Consider the following 21839-nt stretch of genomic DNA (forward strand, 5'->3'; position numbering starts at 1 on the left):
TCTCTCTCTCTCTCTCTCTGTGTTGATGTTATTTTGGGTGGGATAGGGAACTATTTTTTTACAGTAGTATTTTTCATTTTATTAGACAAGCTCAATCTATAGTAGTCTGTTCATCAGAATGATTTTTTTCACTTGTTTATTTACAAGATTCTAATACAAATTTGAACAAATTCTTTCAACTTCCCTCACCCCAGCACCCATCAAATTGTACAACCCAATGATTAATCCCCTCTTCCGCCTGTACCATCCACACCCCTCTGCTTCCAGCCTCCTGGATCTTTATACTCATTCTACAGTAATGATCTTATACAATATTTATCCTTGAGTTAGTTCACTCAGCATAATGCTCTCCAGTTAAGGAACTCTTCTTACCAGGAAATAGCCTGTTCTGCAGGATGTAGGGTGACATATCTGCAGTTTTGTTTCAAATGGCTTAGCAAAAGAGTAAGTTACATAAATCAATAATGTAAAGAAAGATAAAATAAACTTACTACAATGTTAATTAGAGATTTTAGGTGAAGACCTTAAGAGTGTTCATTGTTAAATTTCAATTACACTTGAAAGATTACAAGATTGAAGAAGGCTTATATATATGTTTTCTAATTGGATTAGTTGTTTTCTATTTAAACTTCAGTAAATTCTTAAGTTGTTTCACGAAATTCTCTTTGTCTGCCAATTCCTTTTGATATAGTGACTCTGTATACTCTTTACATCTTTTAATGCTTCCTGGATTATTTAATATTCTGCCCAAAGCATTTTTAAGTATTGCAACTCGAGTCTTGAATTTATTCTTCAGTGCCTTCAGCTTAAGAAATGCTGAGCGAGTTTGGCCCCTTTGATTTTCTGACTCCAGCTCTTTGCACATTTCATTGTAATACTTTGTCTTCCCATGCTACCCTTTGAAATATTCTGTTCCACTCCTTAATATTATGATTTCTACCCTTTACTTTGACTTCTCAGCACTCTAGTGCAATATTCATTGTTCTTCTGACATCCATCTTGGTATTTTCTTCCTCCTCTGGAGGTATATTCATCAACAGTCTGCGTTATGCAGATGACACCACCCTGCATGCTGAAACTGAGGAGGACCTGAAGCACTTGTTGCAGAAGGTCAAGGACTGCAGCCTTCAATATGGATTGAAGCTCAGCATGGAGAAAACAAAGATTCTCATCACTGGGTTGATTGGCAACATTGTGATAGATGGTGACAAGATTAAGAATGTTAATAGCTTTAGTTTGCTTGACTCCACAATCCACACTCTTGCTACGAGCAGACAGGAAATAAAAAGATGAATTGCATTGGGAAAGTATGCTGTCTTGGAGACCTCTCCATTGTACTGAAGAGCAACAGTGTCAGTCTGGAGACTAAGGTGTGCCTGTTCCAGGCCACGATCTTTGCAGTTACTTGCTATGCATCAGAAAACTGGACAATAACTAGAAATGACAGAAGGAGAATTGGTGCCTTTGAACTGTGGTGCTGGAGAAGAGTATTGAATGAACTACTAGGAGAGCAAACAAGTTCATCCTAGAGGATGAAACTAGGCTGCTCCTTGGAGGCAAGATTCTGAAGCTTCATCTGGCATGTTGCAACGTGGGACCAGTCCATGGAGAGAAACATCATGCTTGGGAGATGGAGAGACAGCGCAGGAGAGGAAGGCCCTTGATGAGATCAGTTGACTCTGACTGGGGTGATGGGGGTAGGTGTGTCAGAGACAATAAGATTGGCACAAGATAGAGCAGGTTTTAGGGCCCTTGGACTTAGGGTCGCTATGAATCTCAGGTGACTCGACGGCACACCACCACCACCACCACCACTAACACAACAACAACAAATTCTTTTTTTTTTTGGAAAAACATACTGGGGGTACAAGGAGGTGAGGGTTGGGGGCAGAAGGGTGAGGATGGGCAGGGATGCAGTTGCAGAGCTGCACAGTTTGGTTGGTGGGGGGAGCAGGTGAAGGAAATGATGAGGATCCAGTGGGGACCAGAGCAAAAACAAATTCTTGAGTGAAATAACACTTCCATAAAATTGAACCCAGCTCCTGCTTATACTTTATGATAGAGTAGAAATGACCATAGGGATCTGGAGGCTACCCCATCTTTTCCCTGTGGAGCTCTTAGGGAATTTGAACCTTTTAATCTCTTGGATTAGCAGTTGAATGCATTGGACACTGCACCACCAGGACTCTTTATGTGAAATAATTCACTGAGAAATAGTTTCTTTACAATATTTTTATTCCTTATTTCAAGATCATATCTTCATTTTTAGGCTGCCAGAAAAAACTTTACAGTAGAATGTAATGCTAAATTAACCGTGCTACTAATTTTTTATTGACTTTATTGACTATGTCATATTGAATAGAAGTAAATAAGAAATCTATCTTTTTATTTTTCTTTTAAAGAGGAATCAGGTATTATAGTAAGTGCAAAAACTAAAAAGAAACTTTTTCTTTGCCAAGAAGACAGTTGTTTTTTTTTTTTTGTTAACAAATGATCTTTTATTGAAATATTTTCATCTGTAGTTCTTAGTTTGAATCAGTTTGTTTCCTTGGTTCTGTGGCTTTGGGGAACTGATTTGCCTTAAATTATTGGTTGTATCTTTCCAACTAAATTGATTTTACTTGTGAAGACGTTCCTTTGAATTTTATTTATGAATTTGTATTTATTTATTTTTTTTAAATTGTGTTTTTAATGAAGGTTTACAGAGAGGTTGAGTTTTCATTCATTCATTATTGCACATTTTCCTCCCCCCCATTTCTCTTTTATTAATTTTCAGGTAAAGATAGGCATATACATGTATGAAAATATATGTAAATTTTTTAATTCCTTAGTGTATCTTATTTAAAGATCTAAGATTTGTTTAAAATAAGGACATTATGGATGGTGGCTTTATATGATACATGAGTACAGCAACAATGAATGAATATTTGAAAAAAACAAAAAAGTAAACGGGAGGGTGGGAGAGAGGGAGAAGGGGTAAAAATGTGCAACACAATGAATGAAAATCTAACGTTTTTGTATACTTCAGTTAAAATTACAATTAAAATAAAAAATTTTATATTAAAAACATATTCTTAATGGATAAAAGAATTCTCGTAGGTTAATGTGCAAAAGGAGATTAAAATTTTCCTTGAAGTCTTTGATAATTAAAAGAAAAGCCCAATAATTAAGTCACTTATAAAACTTAACATACGATGATTTAATGGTGATTTGGTGTGTTGTTATAGGCAACTTTGTAATAAATTGTTAATTTCATGCTTTCTTTTTGAATTTTCTTCTTTGTCCAGAAAAAATTAGGTTGAAATTTATGATCATAAATGTTTATCTGATCAATAGCGTAATGAGGCAGATTAATCAACAATATAGGATATTAAAAGTGCTTTTTAAAAATTTCCTAGTTATTGTTTTTAAATAGAATATGGAATTGATAATTGTTTTGGTTTTAAAAATAATTTGAGATTTTGTTTTGCAGTTGAAAATTGAGAAAATCATGAAAGAAAAAGAAGAACTTTTAAAATTAATTGCGGTTCTAGAAAAAGAAACAGCACAACTTCGAGAGCAAGTTGGAAGGATGGAAAGTGAACTTAATCATGAAAAAGAAAAGTGTGACCACCTGCAAGCAGAACAAAAGGTGAATTGTGCCTTAAGTCCTTCCTTCCAAGAACTGAAGTAATTAAAGTGGGTACAAACAGGCTATTTCAAAAAGTAACATTTTAACATTTATGTAAGAATATGTCAGTTCCTGTTACCCTTCTGCTGTAGCTTCTGTTTTAAAATGATTGAAATATTTGCAGTACCAGGCTTTGTGAGAGTAGTCCCTAACAACTGTTTCCAGATGTTTTACAAAAAATTCTAGAATACTTTATAAATAATTTTTAGGGAGGTGGTGGCTAGAAATATAATGTTGTTGTTTTTTTCCTTCTCACCCCACTCTAATTCAGGCTCCTATCCCATCTACAGTAGTGAAGGATTTCTTTTATGTTGAGTTCTTACCTACCTGCCTCTCTGGCTTAGTCATCTAAGATTATTGTAGCAGAAATACCACACATGGATGACTTTTAGCCAACATATTTTCCTCACAGTTCAAGAAATTAGAAATCTAAATTAAGGGCACCTGCTCCAGAGGCAGGTAATCTGTCCCTTCTGTCTAAAACAATGGTATTTATACAAAAAATTGATTGACACAATTAACATTTTAACATGTGAAATGATCAACATCAAGAAAAGGGAAAATAGACTAAGATAATCAAAATTAATTTTCAGAAATCCCCCAAAACTCTGAAATAAGGTGTACAAGATAAAATTTTTGAAATACTCATTTGAGAAATGCTAATTAAGTGATATTTTAATCATAAAAATACCACATAATTAAATTTGACAGGGGTTTTTTGTGCTAAGAAAAAAAATGTAAGAAAATAATATTTTTACATTAGAAACAGATGCTTTTAGTTTAGAAGCTAAATGCACTAAGAATTTAGCCTCATCATTAGCTTATTTAATATTTTCACACATATTAAATTCTGACAGTTTGTACAGATTGTGATTATGTGTTTTATGATCTCACATTATGCTTGAATCTCTTGAAAAGAATGATCTGTTCTTTGAGGGGTGAGGTCTTGGTTTTATTAATCTTGTAAAATAAGGCATAAACAGTTTAATAATTATTTGCTGAAACATTAATGAAGTGATTCTTCACATAGCAGAGCAAAAAGAATATACAAGTAAAGTTCTGAAAATATTTTTCTTTATTTTATTTGAAGGTTGTACTTTGGCATAGAGGATAAAGATAGTATGAACCAATGTGTGTATCTCTGTAAATCTCCTTATGCGTACATGTTAAAAATAAATACTCTCTATATTATCTTTAACCGTTCAGTTAAAAATATGAAGTGTTGCTTTTTTAGAATATGAGTCAAAAATCAATACAGTAGCATGATAGAGGTCGGTCTTCTCTTTGAGGTACGTGCAGTTCTTCCTGGGTTACCAACAAGATTCATTCCTTAGTTATAATTTATGATTTATTACATTTTGAATAAACTGTCTTGCTACAACTGTTAAACTCTTGGTGGTCTGACACTAGTCCCTGTGTATACTTTTGAGTATACTTATATATACCCTTTGCTCAAATGAAAATAATTGACCTTTCTTTAAAGTGTTTTCTAATTGAGTACAGGAATTCAGATTAGCTCTTTGCTTGTGCCTAGGAGTACTCAGTTCTAGGTATAAAAGAAAGCAGTATTTTGAAAGGCCCATAACTAGTATTACTGTCATTATATTTGGTTGTTTTTTTTTTTAAAAATGTCCAGTTCAGTAGTTTTAGCTTAATTGCAGAGTTGTGCCACTAGTACCACAAGTCTAATTTAAGAATTTCCCCCCTCCCCCACACTAAAAAGATATCTGAGCTCATTAGTAATTAGTTCATATCCATCTACTTTGAGTCCTAATGGTTTCAGGTTCTGACTCTAGATTTACCTTTCTGGACATTTTGCATGGGTGGACTTGCATCCATTTATCTGTTTATTATATAACTTGGATTTTTTAGCATCCATTTTGTTTAATTTAGGATTAACCTTAATGACTTTGAGGTTCATCCTTTGTTTTCCTTATGTCTTGAATTGTTGAGGCAGGGTGTTTTCCTGAAAAAACTATTTATGTATTTATTTTAAATTTCTCTTTGAGATCTTCTACCATCTTCAGTTATTGTGCTTTGAATTGTTACCATCCCACCACATTATGCATAGGCCATCAGGGTTCCTTAGGCTAAAGTAAGACTAAACAAGAACCCTGTGCACCTGTTCTGACTTACTTAAAATATGATTAAAGATCCACTTGAAAACAGATCATTCATGAAAATCAGGAACTGCTTACACTTTTCTGTCCTTAAATCATGTATTTAAAAATTAATGTAATTTTCGCACAGTGAACACCCAAATAGTTCCCTTGGCTTTGACTCTGTGCTAGAGCAATAGCTGTTCTTTTCCTCTACATTGAAAGGCCTATTTATCCTTTTAAACGTATTCAAAAGGTCAGCACATCTCATTTAAAAAATAAAAAATTAATGTAATTTAAAATAGTAGATCATACTATCCTCTCACTCAAAATATCCCATGCCAGTCTATCTCATCTCGCTGATACCTAAGTATGTCAATATTTATGCATTCCATTTCCTTCTTAACAGTATCTAGTTTTCCTATATTCATGGGTCTTAACATTTCATGTTCCAGTCACTAATGTCTTTGTACCGTTGTTCCTCCTCCTATTCCCGTACTTGAGGGCTTAGCCTCCCTCAGTTGCCATATCTGCTAGTCTTAAGTGTGCTTTGTTGTACAGAGGGTTTTCAAAGGCCTGATATTTCGTAAGTGGATGGCCAATCCTTCTTCCTAGTCTGTCTTAATGAGATTACTCAGATTTAGAACATTATCTGACAGACAAGCATTTTACAGAGAAGAGCAGATTAAAGCTATTTCCCAGTAATAGGAAAAAAACCAGTAGATTCTGTTTTGTTCCCAAACTTGCTAGCTTCATTGAGCTGGATAGTGACTAGGGATGATAGGAGGAGAGTTGATGCCTTTGAGCTTTGGTGCTGGAGAAGAGTATTGAATATACCATGGACTGCTAGGAGAACAAACAAGTTGGTCCTGGAGAGGGTAAAGCCAGACTGCTCCTTAAGAGGCAAGGATTCTGAAGCTTTGTCTGACATACTGGAGAGACCAGTCCTTGAAGAGGGATGTCATGCTTGGGAGGGTGGAGGGACGGGGCAGGAGAGGAAGACCCTCAATGAGACGGATTGATTCTGTCACTGGGGTAATGGGGATTAGGCATGTCGGAGACTGTGAGATTAGCAAGGGATAGAGCAGGGTTTAGGGCTGTTGTCTCCATGGCAAACAACAACAACAATAACAAAAACAATTTAAAATAGTTGAATTTGGTATATGACTGTGGTTTCTACATTGCTACATGTTTTTATTCTGTGTCATTGAGTCAGAATCAAGTCATAGCTCACCTCCAGTGGGTTGTCAGATAGTAAATTGCATGGAAGAATTTTCCCTATGGAGCAGCGGGTGAATTTGAACCATGGTACCTTTGGGGATGCAGTGCAGCTTTTTTTCTTAAAGATATTAAATATAAAAAAATCTAAGAATGTAATCAGTGTCATTGAATTGCACATGTAGAAACAAATGATTATATATTTTGTTGTGTATGTTCTAAACAGTATAAACAAAAGTTAGAAATCCAGTTACCAAAATTGCATTGCATTGCATTGCTTGTTAAAACCTTTCCGTTTTAGAATGATTAATATAATTAGAGTTAAAATAATTTTGATTTCTGTTGTTTATTGTTTAACCTTTTGGTAGTTATTTAATTTCTCTGTAGCTCAGCTTTACTTGTGTACAAAATCATAATTGTTTCTAATTCTTAGTTATGTGAGATCAAGAAAGTATTACATAAAGCCCATAACGTAGTATCTCATGCAATCAAGTCTCAATAAATAATGGCTATTTTTCTCAAAGTAAATTTGATATTTATTATTGAAGAGGTTATAGGAATATTTGATCTTTGAATCAGGAGATGTAATAAACTGATATATTACCCAGGTTTCTTTAAGAAGAAAAAAAGGGAAAAAAACCCACCCCAACAGTCAGGTTGTTTTGAAAAGTGTAATAGTTAAATGAAATATAATTATTTAATATTTTTTTAAATTTTGCCTTTGTTCACTACTTTAATCCCATAGAGACAGCTTATTATTTTATATTATTAGATGGGATTTATTTTTATATCTTGAAATTCTGCAAACTATAGAAGATGAATGCATTTATCTGTGGCTCACTGTTTTAACTGATTTTGAGAAGTAGGGTATTTACTAAACGCCAGATTGAATCAGATGAGTAAAATGGTATTCTAAAAGCTTACCAACTAGGGAGCTCTGGTGGCCTAGTGGCAGAAAGCTGTGCTGCAATCCCAAAGGCGCGTGGTTTGTATCCACCAGATACTCTGCTGGAGAAGGAGGGGTAGTCTCCTCCTGTGCCAGTCGGATATGACTTGACAGTACACAGCAAGAAGGGGGGGGAAGCTGATGAATAATATCCCTAAGTACTACTTCTTTTAGCCAGTTAGTAATCTGCTAATGAGAGTATTTAGATAGTACATAGTTTTTAGAGCATTTTTCAGTGAATGTATATGGTTTTCCTAATGCATAATTTATAATCACAGTTTTTTAATATGAAAGTAATTTTTATATTTTAGCAAGATTCTTAAAATCCCACTTGTAAGTAAACAAACCAAATGTAATATTACTGTGTAATACGTGGTAGATTTGAGCTGGCATATTGGTAATTTTCTTGAGTTTTTGTTATTGGAGAAAAATTAAATTTTTAAAGAAGTAGTTTATCTTATTTTAATATTTAGTGGATGGTTTCTCATAACAAAATTTTCTTCTGTATACATTGCTACATTTGATTCTTATTTTATGAAGGAGGTGAAAAGACCTCATTGTATTAATTTTTTTTGTTGTTTTTTTTTTTTTATTGTATTAATTTTACAGATTATAAAATAGGCACAGAAAAGAACTTCAGTTTTCAGATTTAGTTCATGTGATGATAATCTTAATTTTTAAAAAAATTTTTATTATTTGTGTGTGTGTGTGTGTGTACCATCAAATCGAATCTGACTGGTACAGGAGGAGATTGCCCCTCCTTCTCCAGCAGCGCATCTGGTGGATTCAAACTGCACGCCTCTGGAATTGTAGTGCAGCTCTCTTACCACTAGGCCACCAGAGCTCCCTCACATGATAATTTTTTTAAAAATGTATAAAATTATTTGCTTAAAGTTGATGCTTATCTAAAATAGAAATATATTTACTAGCTCTCAAATTTTTCCCCTTCAGTATTATTGAGTATTTGAGTCTTGTGAGTCATAGTAAGAGGAAAATGAAGAATTGCTTTAGGCATTTACTCAACTTTAAATTGTGGCATAACTGTTACGGCAGTTTGTGATCTGTATTGGTATAGGCAGTAGTTAAATCTTAATTACACAGTGTAAAAGATAATGTAATGTGGAACTTGGTATCAGTTATGGGAAGACTGTATGTGAAAAATATCCAGTAATTTATATTTTTTCACATTTTTTGTTGTCTGCCCTCTGGTGGAGAAGTTACTGAAATTTAGAGACAGGGTGTTTGCAGTGTCTAGGAATATATTATAGTTAGTTATGCTAAGTATCTATAGTATGTGTGTGTGTATGTATATACACACACACACACATGTGCTCACACTTTCAGGTTCAGTTTGTATTTGTAATCTTAGTTTATACATTTTAGGGGCAGCAAATATGGGATTAAAAAGTCAAGAAGACTTAAGTTTTTAAGTTAGGCAAGTTTGGGAAGGAAATTGCTGTTCTTATATTTCTGTTTCTCAAATCACCCTTAATTATGTTTTTCTCAGAGTTTTACTGAATTATCACAAAGCTTAAAAAAGGAAAATGAAGAGTTTAAGAAGAGATACAACGATGTTACATCTAAAGCTCTCCAACTTGAAGAAGATATTGTTTCAGTGACACATAAAGCAATTGAAAAAGAAACAGAACTAGACAGGTATTTCTGATGGTCTTAAAAAAAAACTTCACTGCAATCCCAGAGGTAGGCGGTTCTAATCCACCAAATGCTCTTCTGGAAAAGGAGGGGCAATCTCCTCCTATACCAATCAGATCCTATTTGACAGTACACACAAAATAATAAAATAAAATATAAAAAATAATAATAAAGTAAAATTTAAAAACCAAAAATTCAGACACCTAAAAACCAACTTTTAAATGTTTTAACAAAATTTTATGTTTACATTATATCTTTATTCAGCCTAAAGGATAAACTTAGGAAGACACAACATGAAAAAGAGCAGCTTGAAAGTCAGTTGAAGACAGAAAAAGATGAAAAGGAACTTTATAAGGTAATTTTCTGCTTCTATTAGTTATTTACATAACAAATTATCCCCAAATTTTGTGACTGTTAGATAGAAATTTGGGAGTTGGGTGGGTGGTGCTATCTAAAGTTACTCATGTGGTTACTCATGTGGTTGGCAGGGACTGTAACCAACCAAAAACTTGGTTTGCTTTCAGGATGGCTCTTTCACTTGGCTTTTGGAAGGAGCCCCACTATTTCACCAAAGGCCTCTTCATAGGCTGTTTAAATGTCCTTGCACCATTGCAGCAAACTTTTCCTCTAGGGAGCGTGCAGGGAAAGCAACAAGCTTTCTTGTGACTTAGTCTCTTAAGTATAGTGCATAGGCAGTTCTACATTATTTTGTTATGAGCAAGTCAGTAAGTTCATTCCATATTCAAGGAAAAATAAATTAGGCTTCATTTCTTAAAGGGAGACATAGCAGTGTATTTGTTGGGTGTATTTTAATTTACATTGGTTTGCAGTCCTTAAAAGTTAATTGGCAAGGAATTTATTGACATTTAGGATATCTGGTCGGATAGTTTTTAGGGAATTGTGCTGGTAATGCAAAGGTGGTGTCTCTCTGGCAGTTCAGATCCACCAGTGGCTCAGCAGGAGAGTGGTGAGTAATGTCCTTCTGTGTGGTTTACATCCTCAGAAAACTTGTGGGTGAACTGTGGTTCAGTTCTGATTTGATGGTAGTGGGAGAATAAACAATAGAGTAAGTTAGGAAGTTCAGTGGTGAGAAGATAGGAATTTAAAAGTATTTATATAAATTATTTTTCTTATATAAGAACGTTTGTACCATAGGGAGCCTGTGGACTTAATTCTGTGAAGATCAAGCTATATATATTTTTTAAAAATTGTGATTGAGTAAAGATTTGCAAAGCAGCAAAATTTTGTTGATTTGTTCATATATGTTGTATTCTATATATGATCAGAACTTTTTAAGTCTTGTTTTTAGGAATTAATGTTCAAGGACTATAATTTTAAAAACAGTATCCCCACAGCTAATAAATCTTAGCCTTGCAAAAGTTTGCTTACTCTTTTTTCCCCTCTTCTTCTTTTCCTTCCCCTATCCTATACCCCACACTCTGTTGGGTCACCCTTCTTTGGAATGGGAACAAATATAGATCTCTTCCAGTCAGTTGGCCAAGTGGTTGTTCTCTATATTTTTTGGCACAACTTGGTGAGCACATCCAGAGCAGCATCTGTTAGCTGAAGTAGGTCAATTGGTATACCATCTATTCCTGGGGCCTTATTTTTTGCTATTTCCTTCAAACCAGCTTGAACTTCTTCCTTCTTCACTAGAGACTCTAGCTCATATGTTGTTTTATAGAACAATCTCATTGATTTCACATACAAGCAAGATTCTACTGAAGATTATCCAAAAACGACTGGAACAGCACATCAGCAGAGAACTTCCAGAAGTCCAGGCTGGGTTTAGAAGGGGTTGTGGTACTAGGGATATTGTAGCTGATGTTAGATGGATCTTAGCTGAAAGTAGGGAATACGAGAAGAATGTCTATCTGTGTTTCATTGATTATGCAAAGGCGTTTGACTGTGTGGATCATAACAAACTGTGGCTGACTCTGAGAAAAATGGGAATCCCAGAACACTTGATCGTTCTAATGTGAAACCTCTACTTGGACCAAGAGGCAGTCATCAGAACAGAGCAAGGAAACACTGAATGGTTCAAAATTGGGAAAGGTGTATGCCAGGGATGTGTCCTATCTCCGTACCTTTCCAACCTGTATACAGAACAGATTATCCGAGAGGCTGGGCTCTATGAGAAGTGTGGCATCAGGACTGGTGGAAGATCGAGTAACAATATGCATTATGCAGATGACACAACCCTGCTTGCTGAAACTGAGGAGGACCTGAAATGCTTGCTGCAGAGGGTCAAGGACTGCAGCCTTCAGTATGGATTGAGGCTCAGTGTCAAGAAGAGAAAGATTCTCACCACTGGACCAATTGGCAGCATCAGGATGGATGATAAAGAGATTGTTACCAACTTTAGTCTGCTTGGCTCCACGGTCAACACTCTTGGCACCAGTAGCCAGGAAATAAAAAAATGTATTGTGAATGGAAAGTCTGCTGTTAGGGACCTCTCCAGGGTTCTGAAGAGTAATGGTGTCACTCTGGAGACTAAGGTGCATCTGATACAGGCCATGGCCTTTGCAATCACTTGTTATGCATCAGAGAGTTGGACAATGACTAGGAAGGATAGAAGGAGAATTGATGCCTTCGAGCTGTGGTTCTGGAGAAGAGTATTGAATGTACCATGGACTGCCAAGAAAACAGATTCATCCTGGAGAGGGTTAAACCAGGTTGCTCCTTGGAGACAAGGATTCTGGGGCTTCATCTGACATACTTTGGACATGTTGTAAGGAGGACAGGTCCTTTTGAGGGACATCATGTTTCGGAGGGTGGAGGGATGACGCAAGAGGGGAAGGCCCTCTGTGAGGTGGATTGATTCAATGACTGGGGTAATTGGGATGGATGTGTCAGAGGCAGTGGGATTGGCACAGGATAGAGCAGGGTTTAGGGCTGTTGTATATAGGTTTGCTGTGAGTTGCAAGCAACTTGACGGCACATAACAACAACATCCTATACCCCTACTTCCCATGTCCTCTCACCTCCTCATCTCTCCCAATTTAGGAACTAGGATGATTTGCATACTTTTTTATTATGTTATAAATTGAGGCATTTTCTTAAGTAACTTTAAGATATTCTTGAGGGAAGTTCCAAATTGGAAATTTCAAGAACATTTGGGGTTAGGTAGATTGTCTCAGGATCAGACTAGAAAAGAACAACATTAATTTCTAGACTGTGGTATTTGATTTTAAAAAGCCCCAGTAAAATATTATATGTTCATTACTTGAGAGTCATAATTTACATTAAGAAATTTGTGTATAGTCTATTATATTGGCAGTGGGTTGTTTTACTGTTAGTATTTTTTTGTGGTGGTTTATTAAGAATTTGGGTGTCCATGAATTATACCCATTTTGTTCCTTGGAGCAGTTGATTGCCAGAGCATCAGTAAAAAGAGCGAAAAGAGCAACGGGATGGCTGAGTCTGACTGTATTAGCTCCACAGAGGAGAAATGTCCACAACATCAACAACATCCACAGTATAAAACTAACTCCTATAAAGTCAGACATGGTCCTCCATGATCCAGCACCTACTTCTCTTAATTCAGGTGCCTATCTTACTACTCTTTTGGGTTTGAAATCCCTTAAAGTGACTACACAGACTTTATAAAACCATACTTACTGTCTAAAGTGGAGAAAATGGAACATTAGGGCACAGGGCTAAGAACATCTCTCTGAAAGGGCCACAGGGAGTAAGAATAGCATAGCCCCTTACTGCCCCAGAGCAGAAAGCAGATAGAGTCCATAGTCCAGCCCTATAGTGCCTTTAGAGCCCTACCAACAGCAAGAGGTTCTTTTATTTGTTGCTGACTCACAGATGCACAATTATGGTACCAGCAGTAGGGATTATTAGTCCAGTAGGGATTATCAAGTCCAGGCTCTGGTTTCAGTTCAGCAGTGAAATCCAAATCATCCAGCAAGGTTTCCCCATTGCAGTTTTTAATCAGATTTTCCTTCAACCATCCAGCAAGAACAACCAAACCCTTAACTTTGGTCAGCACAAATGCAAGAAGCCCCAGATCACAGATTTTCCACAGCAATGCCACAGTATCTACCACCAGGGTTTTACTCTCACCAAGGTTTTGCGGCCACAAGCCTTGCTTGCCTCAAGTCTTGCTACTCAGTGTGAGAAGCACTCTTTCATGTATCCTAGTTTCACAGCTGTTGGTGATTTTCAAGACTATGCTGATTTGCAAGTCCATGTGTCTGTAGTTAAGGTAGCTGAGGACCAGAGATGGCTAACTTTAAAAAAAAAAAGAAAAGCCTACTTTAAGGCCAACACTATACTCACTGTTCCAGGGTTTTTTAGAGAAGTTAGGAGGTTTCTTAGAGAAGGCTGTACTTGAAGTTAGCAGCAGGATACAATAATACAGACACCTTCTCAAGCAGGTCCTTTGATCTTCAGTCTCATTGCATAGGTCAGTGTCACAAAGTTCCCTTAGTCCTGCCAGTTAGGACAACTTCCCTCAGCTCTCTAGCAAACTTGAGTGAAAGCCTCTGACTGTGGCTTCATGGTACCATAATTCCAAGTCAGCTTTGTCTCATGTTGGCCTCTGATTCTCTGTTGAGGCTGCTGTTTTTTTTTGTTTTTGTTTTTTGTTTTTTTTTTTCTATATCCTGGTCAGGCTGCCTCAGGAATTTCTGGCCCTGACGAGAATGCATGCTGCTGCTTCTTCCTTGTTAGTGTTGAGATGCCCAAGTTCTGCTGCTGAATATGCTAAATTTAATGGCGAGACTAGGCAGGCAGTCTCCTTGTGGATAGACCAACACATCCTGTTTGCATATTCTCATCTAACTGTGTGGCAAAGTCGCTAAGTGTGGCTAAGAAAGCCATTTTGAATAATAAACCCTTGACAGCATCTTTTTATTTTAAAAAGTTACTTGAAGTTATTTGACTCTTTAGGAAAATGTGCTCATTAATGTTGTTTGGTGTTTATCAAGATTTTATGAATAAGAAAAATAGTAAATTTTTATTAGAGGAAGAATTGATGCAATTGGATCACTGAAGAATTATCTTAAGTTCTATTTTTTCTGATCGTTTGGGAAATAATAATAAGATAAATAGAATATCTATGTTTTAAACCATTTTAATTCAAAGGTAAACCAGATTAATAATTGAGATACATTACTTAGGGAGCTCTGTTGGCCTGGTAAGGAGTGACACTGCTAACCCAAAGGCACACAGGTTGAATCTGCCTGCTACTCAGTGGGAGAAGAAAGACCTGTATGATTAACTGCCTCTGAAAATCTCCTACAGAGTCAGCATTGAATTAGTTCTAACTTAATGGTACACGACAACAACATTAAGTAATGGACTTAAGAAGGTCCTGATTACTAAATCAGTGATAGTATAGAGATATGCAAATGATAACGAAGATGACTTCATTTGGGAACAGGAAAGCTGTCTCTTCTCACTTTTTGCTGGAGTTTTACAGAAGGTTGGCTAGCACATTTTAGGGAAATCTAGTATTTTTCTTTACTGTTTTAATTTAATTATCCCTTCTAGTATCCTTTTCTTTATTCTTCTTACTTTCTATTGAGATTTTTTTCTGTGATACATACCTTAGTGATAATGGGATATAGCAAAGACTTGGCATGGGAAGATGGATAACAAAAAAATTGAATGTTATTCTTTATGTTGTTCCTTGTCATTGATTTAGAACTGACTCATAGCTGTTCCTCCAGTGGGTTTTTGGAGTCAGTAAATCACACAGGAAGACAGTGGAGCCGCTGATAGATTCAAACCATCTATCTTTGGTTGACAGTGAAATGCCTTATTCACTAGGCCACCAGAGCTCTCTTACTCTTTTAGAGTGTGTTAGTATTTCTAGTATTTCATTATAGACATTAGTAGTGGAGATCAGAGTAACATTGAGTTTTCCAAATATATATGCTACATCCACCCCTACCCTGGTGTTTTCAACATTTCATTTATTTATATGTTAGTGATACAGTTTTTAAAGTGCTGAGCTCATTGGTTTGAACTCACAGAAGAAAGACTTGATAGTTTGCTTCTGTAAAGACTTAGAGCTTTAGAAACCCTATATATAGATTAGTTCTACTTTGTTGTGTTGGGTTGCTGTGAGTTGGAACTGATCCTGTGGCACTGGGTTTGGATTCTATATACCTGAAAATAAAAACTGAAACACTTCCTTCGAGGTTTTTGCTTTATTTATTTATTAGCAGAGAAATTTCATTCGGTGTGATAAGAATCATCTACTATTTCATTTCCATTACATATTGTGGACATCTTTTAGTAGATTATAAGATTTTAGAGAAATTGATAAAATGCTTTTATGAGCTCATGCTTATGAAAATCACATGTTTTAAAACTGATGATGCAAAGGTGCAGAAACTTCAGAGAATTAGGAATTGTGTTATTCTTAGCAAGGAATTTAGCTTTTCATACATATTTAAACAATAATAGGAGATAAGTGAATTCACTTTTCTGATATCGTCTTAACCAAAAATGCTATTTTGGTGTAGTTCTATTCTTACGTGGTGAAACCTATGAGAAGCACTTTTCTTTTTCTGGGTCGTGCAAGTTTCTGTCTTTGACAGGGTGCAGTCTTAGAACTTTTTTTAGTCACTCAATCTAGTAGAAAATACTTACATATTTTCTTTCTCATGACAAGTTTCAAACTTAAATAGATTCTGAGTTTCTTAGGTTTTGCTATTAATTCAGCTTAGGATTTTAAAATAATAGCCAATTGTATTTGGTTTACTCGAGAATCATTTTGGCATTTAGATTTAAGTAATAATATCTTTCACAGTTGAAAACCGAATTGTCAAAAACAGTGTTCTGTACCTTCTAGTTTTCAGAGTCTCCTCATGCTGTCATGTCTGAAAGTGTTCCTTTGTCTCTTTGTAACATAAAATGTCCCCAAAAGGCTATCCAAATTAATTTTCATTTTTGGAGTAACTACTTAAAATATTTTGGAGGTAAGATAGTATTGTAGAATTTAGAATTAATTTCTGGGGAAGAAAAAGTTAGCTTTTGTCCTCACATACATGCCTGATAATTAGTCAGAACTTGGGTCCCCTGACTCCCTATTTGAATGTGTTTTCCCTTCAGTTGGTAGGTTTTAGTTAGAAATTAATGGTCGAATTTTGACTAATTAGGATATGGAGTTAGAAAAGAATGTTTGTTACATTTTCTAATACTATTTCAGGTACATTTGAAGAACACAGAAATAGAAAATACCAAGCTTGTATCAGAAGTCCAGACTTTAAAGAATTTAGATGGTAACAAAGAAAACATGATTGCTCATTTCAAAGAAGAGATTGGTAGACTGCAATTCTGTTTGGCTGAAAAGGAGAATCTTCAAAGGACTTTTTTGCTTACCACCTCAAATAAGGTAACTGCTTTTGTAATGTGTATTTTAGAGTGATATAGTGTATTTAGAAGATTACAGAGTGTGTCTTTATTGAATTTGTGAAATGAGATTATTTTAAATACCACCCCCAGCTTTTTAAAAAAAAAAATTTCAAACTTACAGAAAGGTTAGAAGAATCAAATGAGTATTCTTATACCTTCAGATGTTTTGCTATCTTGCTTTTTTATCCCTTGTTTATGTTAAAGCAAACTCCCCCAAATCCCACAGATTTTTAGTTGAGCTGTTTGAAATTTTATTTTAGTCCTTATGACCAACCCACTGTTAACTGAGCCTATTCCCATTTGTAACAACACCAGTATGTAGTGGAACAACTCTGAAAGTTTTCTGAAGCTATAAATCTGTATATAGGGGCAGACTATTGAATATTTCTGTTGTGGAACACCTGGTGAATTGCAGATCTGGTTACCAGTCTCTAAAACCCTTTGTCATCATGATCTTTCATTGACATTGAGTTGGAACTGCCTTACAGCTGACTCTCCAGCAGGTTTTCAGAGGCTGTTGTTCATCTTCTGATGAGCAGCTGGTGGATTTGAATTTCTTACTTTTAGTTTCGTAGCACATTTGTTTACCCATTAGGCTCTATGATTATATATATCTCATGCAAAATACTTTTAGTATGTATCTTCTGTGGACAGTATATTCTAGTAAAATGTGATTGTCACATCTATTTATTCATTCTTACTGGTAATTGATACTCTGTCCAAAATACAGTTATAAAATCTTTTTTTTTGTACCTTTTTAAAAAAATTCTTAATTTCAGTGAAAATTTACAGAGACTTTGGATTTCCATTTGTCTTTGCACTTTTCTCCTCTCCCAAACCTCTCCCCTAGTACACTATCCTCTTGGAAAAGTAAAAGAAAAATTCTTTCATTGATATACAGTCCTTCCAGGTCCACTCCCCTATGCAGCCTTGGACTTTCACTCTGGACTCCTGTCATGACAAAAATACCTAATCACGTATCCCTTTGAAATAGTTTTCTCCCTCATCTGTTTCAGTGCAGTATACATTATTGAACCCATCTTTCTCAGTTTCCCCCCAACCCCGATTTCAGTCCTGTTTTACAACAGTGGCAGCATGCAGTATTTGTCCTTTTGTGGCTGAGGTACTTCACTCAGCGTAATGTCCTCCAGGGTCACCCATTTTGGATAATATTGCATGAGTTCCTTGTTTTCAATGCAGCGTAGTATTCCATTGTGTGAACATAACACAGCTCCTCTATCCATTCGTTTGTTGATGGGCACTTAGGTTGTTTCCAATTTCTTGCTGTTATGAACAAAGCCGTGATAAACATGGGTGTGCATATATCTGCTTGGATAGCGTTTGTGGTCTCTTTAGGGTATATTCCCAGTAGTGGAATTGCTGGGTCAAATGCTATCTCTGTTTGCAACTTTTTGAGAAAGAGCCATACTGCCTTCCACAGTGGTTGCACCATTATACGCTCCCTCCAACAGTGAATAAGGGTTCCAGGTTCCCCACAACCTCGCCAGCATTTGTTGCTTGCTGTTCTTTTAAATTTTGCTGTTCTGACTTTGGTGAGATGATGTTATAAAATCTTTTTAAACTTTTGGTTCATTGGTAATTAAAGGTGATATATTTGTTGGTTGCTGTTCTCTTTTATTTAGTCTGTTCTGTTTTGGAATAGTGTCATTAGGTCTGTTTCTCCCCTATCTCTTTCATGGTACTGATATTTTTTAACAATTTAACTAGCTTTATGAATGAATATTTTACAGTCTGAATGTGCCTGTTTAATCATGATTAAGTTCAGGTTTGGCAGTAGAAATATAGGCAAACGAAAAATATTTTCTGTAGTAAAACATACCAAGACATTTGCTGCTTTAACCATTTTTTGGTGTACAATATGTTTTTCATCATCTCTAACAAAAACTCAGAACCCAGTAAGCAGTAACTTCTCTAACCCTTGGTAACCACTAATAAGCTTTGTCCTTACTTGTTTGCCTGTTCTAAATGTTTTATATCATTGGGATCATACAGTAGTTGCCCTTTTGTGATGGTTTCAGATTTCATTCTTATAGCATTTTTATTCATGTTGTAGCATGTATTCAGGATTGAACTTGTTAGGGCTGTTTAATTTCCATTGCATGCACACCACAGTTTGTGTATTAATTTCTCTGTTCTGAGGCACTTCAGTTACTTTCTACATTTTGGCTATTAAGAATAACACTGCCGTGTATATACAGTGTACAGGTATCGGAATCCCTGAGTTCAAGTCTCTGTATGGCTTCAGTGGAATTACTGGGCCATATAGTGATACTATGTTTGGCTTTGGAAAGAACTGTAATTCCATAGTGGCTTGAATGTTGCATTTTCTCCTTACGTTTTTAACACTCATTTTCCTTTTTTGTTTTGAAGGAGTTGACTTTTTGTCATCCTATTATAAGCATGAATGTCGTATCTTAATTGTAGTTGTGATCTGTATCTTTTTAAAGACATTTAACGTCTTTTCCGGTACTTATTAGCCATTATATCTTCATTGGAGAAATGTCTATTCAAAACCCTTGCATATCTTGAATTGTTTACTTCTGTTGTAGAAATTCTTTTTATAGAAATTCTCTATGTATTTGAGATACTTTAAGATATTAATAGACAAATGATTGCCTCTTCACTTTCTTTAAGAGATGTTTTGTCTATCCCATTGCAGACATATGAAAAGTCACATTATGTCACTTTGTCCAATTCTTCATAATTTTAATTTTGGCTACTAGTGTCTACTAGTTTCTTCTCGATCATTCAGTTTGTTTACATATATTAGAATTATTCTATAGTGAGGGTTCTTTGTTGGTTTCTACCCTCTCCTTTTTAATATGTAACTGTGGAATACAGATTAATTCTTTTTTTGTTTATCATTTATTATCATCATTATTCTCGATACCCCAATTGCCCCAAATCCAGCTAGGAAAACACTTGCAGGCCACGCTCTGTGTCATCTTGATGTGTTCTCATTATGCTTGGAGTACTTTTTTCTTTTTGGCAAAGTGTTCCAAGGATCAAAATCTGCCCAGGATTAGTAATTTCCCTAAGGATCAGTAGGCTTCATAGTGCGGCTATTTTGAAACCAAGAACTGGTTCTTAGGGCTACTTGCTTCTCTGTAATTTCAGTGGACTTCTTAAAAAAAACAAAACAAAACAAAACTTTAACTGATGTTGCTATCTCCAGTTTAAATCTGGTACCTTAGAGGTCTTGCCTTCTTTCATTTAATAATTGCATACTGTTTCACCCACTGTTTCTCATTATCTCTAAAGCGTTCGTACTTGCCCTATGCATCAGTACTTTGAGCAATTAATCTAAGTAATTACAGGTGACTGAATTAAAAACCTATTTCCATCAAGTCAGTTCTATCTCATAGCCACCATTCAGGATAAAGTAAAAATGCCCGCAAGGACTGTTACCTTTATGGAAGCAGATGGCCAGGTCTTTCTACACTGGAGCTGCTGGGTAGGTGTAATTCTCCAACCTTTCAGTTAATAGCTGAGTGGATACTAGTTGTGTTTCCCATCAGTGTCTTTCTTTTCCCTTTTTTTAAAAAAATTAAGTATTTTTTCATTTTATTTTTTTTAGAATTTTTAAATTATTATTAGTGTGTGTGTGTGTGTGTACGTACCATCAAATCCAATCTACTGGTACAGGAGGAGATTGCCCCTTTGATCTGCGTTCCTCTGGAATTGTAGTGCAGCTTCTTGCCACTAGGCCACCAGAGCTCCCTAGTGTCTTATCTTTTCTATTAGCATATCAGTATTTTCAGTAATATGGAAACGTAGTATAATAATGCATGCAAACTGTTTTAGGTCATACTTTTAGATAAAGTAAGAAACATTTTTCAACCAAAATATTTAGTATTACAAAGACATTTTGAAATTATTTTCAATGCTAAGCTGAAAAGTGAAGATCATGTCACCTGACTTCCTGTCTGTCCCTTTCCTCATGTAGGAAGTGGTTAGGAACCCTATACATTGGATTGTTACATGGAGAATCTAAAGATCTGAATGAATAAATGAGAAGACAATTTCTTTGTAAGCTTTTAGTAAAATCAATAATAAAGAAATGGAAAACTAAAATATATTCTTAAACTTCATGAATTGTTGTTCCTATGTGCCATTGAGTCGCCTCCAACTCATAGTGACCCTATGTAAAACAGCCCTGACTAAACCCTGTCCTATCCTGTGCCAGTCTTGTTGTCTCTGACACACCTACTCCCATTACCCCAGTCACTGAACCAGTCCATCTCATCGAGGATCTTCCTCTCCTGTGCTGGCCCTCCATCCCTTTAAGTATGAAGTCCCTCTCCAAGGACTGATCCTGCTTTGAAAACCCTATGTACTATAGTCATGAATGGAAAGTCAGTATTCTATAACTTAAATAGGCTTTTATTTTACAAATATATTTATCTACTTTCCCTCAGGAAGATACCTTTCTTTTAAAGGAGCAACTTCGGAAAGCAGAGGAAGAGGTTCAGGCAACTCGGCAAGAAGTTGCCTTTATGGCTAAAGAACTAAGTGATGCTGTAAACGTACGAGACAAGATGATGGCAGATCTACACACTACGCGCCTGGAAAATGAGAAAGTTAAAAAACAGTTAGCAGATGCAGTGGCAGAACTTAAACTGAGTGTTTTGAAAAAGGATCAGGTAAAGCAGGTTAATTTTGAACTTCTGTCTTGGTAACAGAAATTCAAACACTGAATTTAAGAGGATAAATTAGGTGTAATAATTTAGAGAATTAGTAAATATCTAAATTAATAAATAAAATTAAAAATTAATTAAATTATTAGTTAACTAATTAATATTTTTATTAGGTGTAATAATTTAGGTACTATTCCTAAGCACATAATTTATGGTTC

The 21839-nt window shown here is 35.5% G+C and overlaps 1 protein-coding gene across 3 annotated transcripts in view; it reads left to right on the top strand.

Moving 5' to 3' along the window:
* The window catches only part of TAX1BP1 (Tax1 (human T-cell leukemia virus type I) binding protein 1), an 87217-nt gene that overhangs the window by 25247 nt on the left and 40131 nt on the right, over positions 1–21839 (top strand). For 2 of the 3 annotated variants that reach the window (XM_006896118.1, XM_006896120.1), the window contains exons 4-8: positions 3473–3631; positions 9441–9589; positions 9851–9941; positions 16758–16943; positions 21403–21636. In XM_006896118.1, coding sequence (XP_006896180.1) covers positions 3473–3631; positions 9441–9589; positions 9851–9941; positions 16758–16943; positions 21403–21636 — 819 coding nt within the window. The remainder of the gene's footprint in view (positions 1–3472; positions 3632–9440; positions 9590–9850; positions 9942–16757; positions 16944–21402; positions 21637–21839) is intronic. The other variant, XM_006896119.1, reaches the window with a different exon arrangement.

Source organism: Elephantulus edwardii, unplaced genomic scaffold, assembly GCF_000299155.1.
Source record: "Elephantulus edwardii isolate Elephantulus edwardi_28Jun2011 unplaced genomic scaffold, EleEdw1.0 scaffold00182, whole genome shotgun sequence".
Classification (NCBI taxonomy): Eukaryota; Metazoa; Chordata; class Mammalia; order Macroscelidea; family Macroscelididae; genus Elephantulus; species Elephantulus edwardii.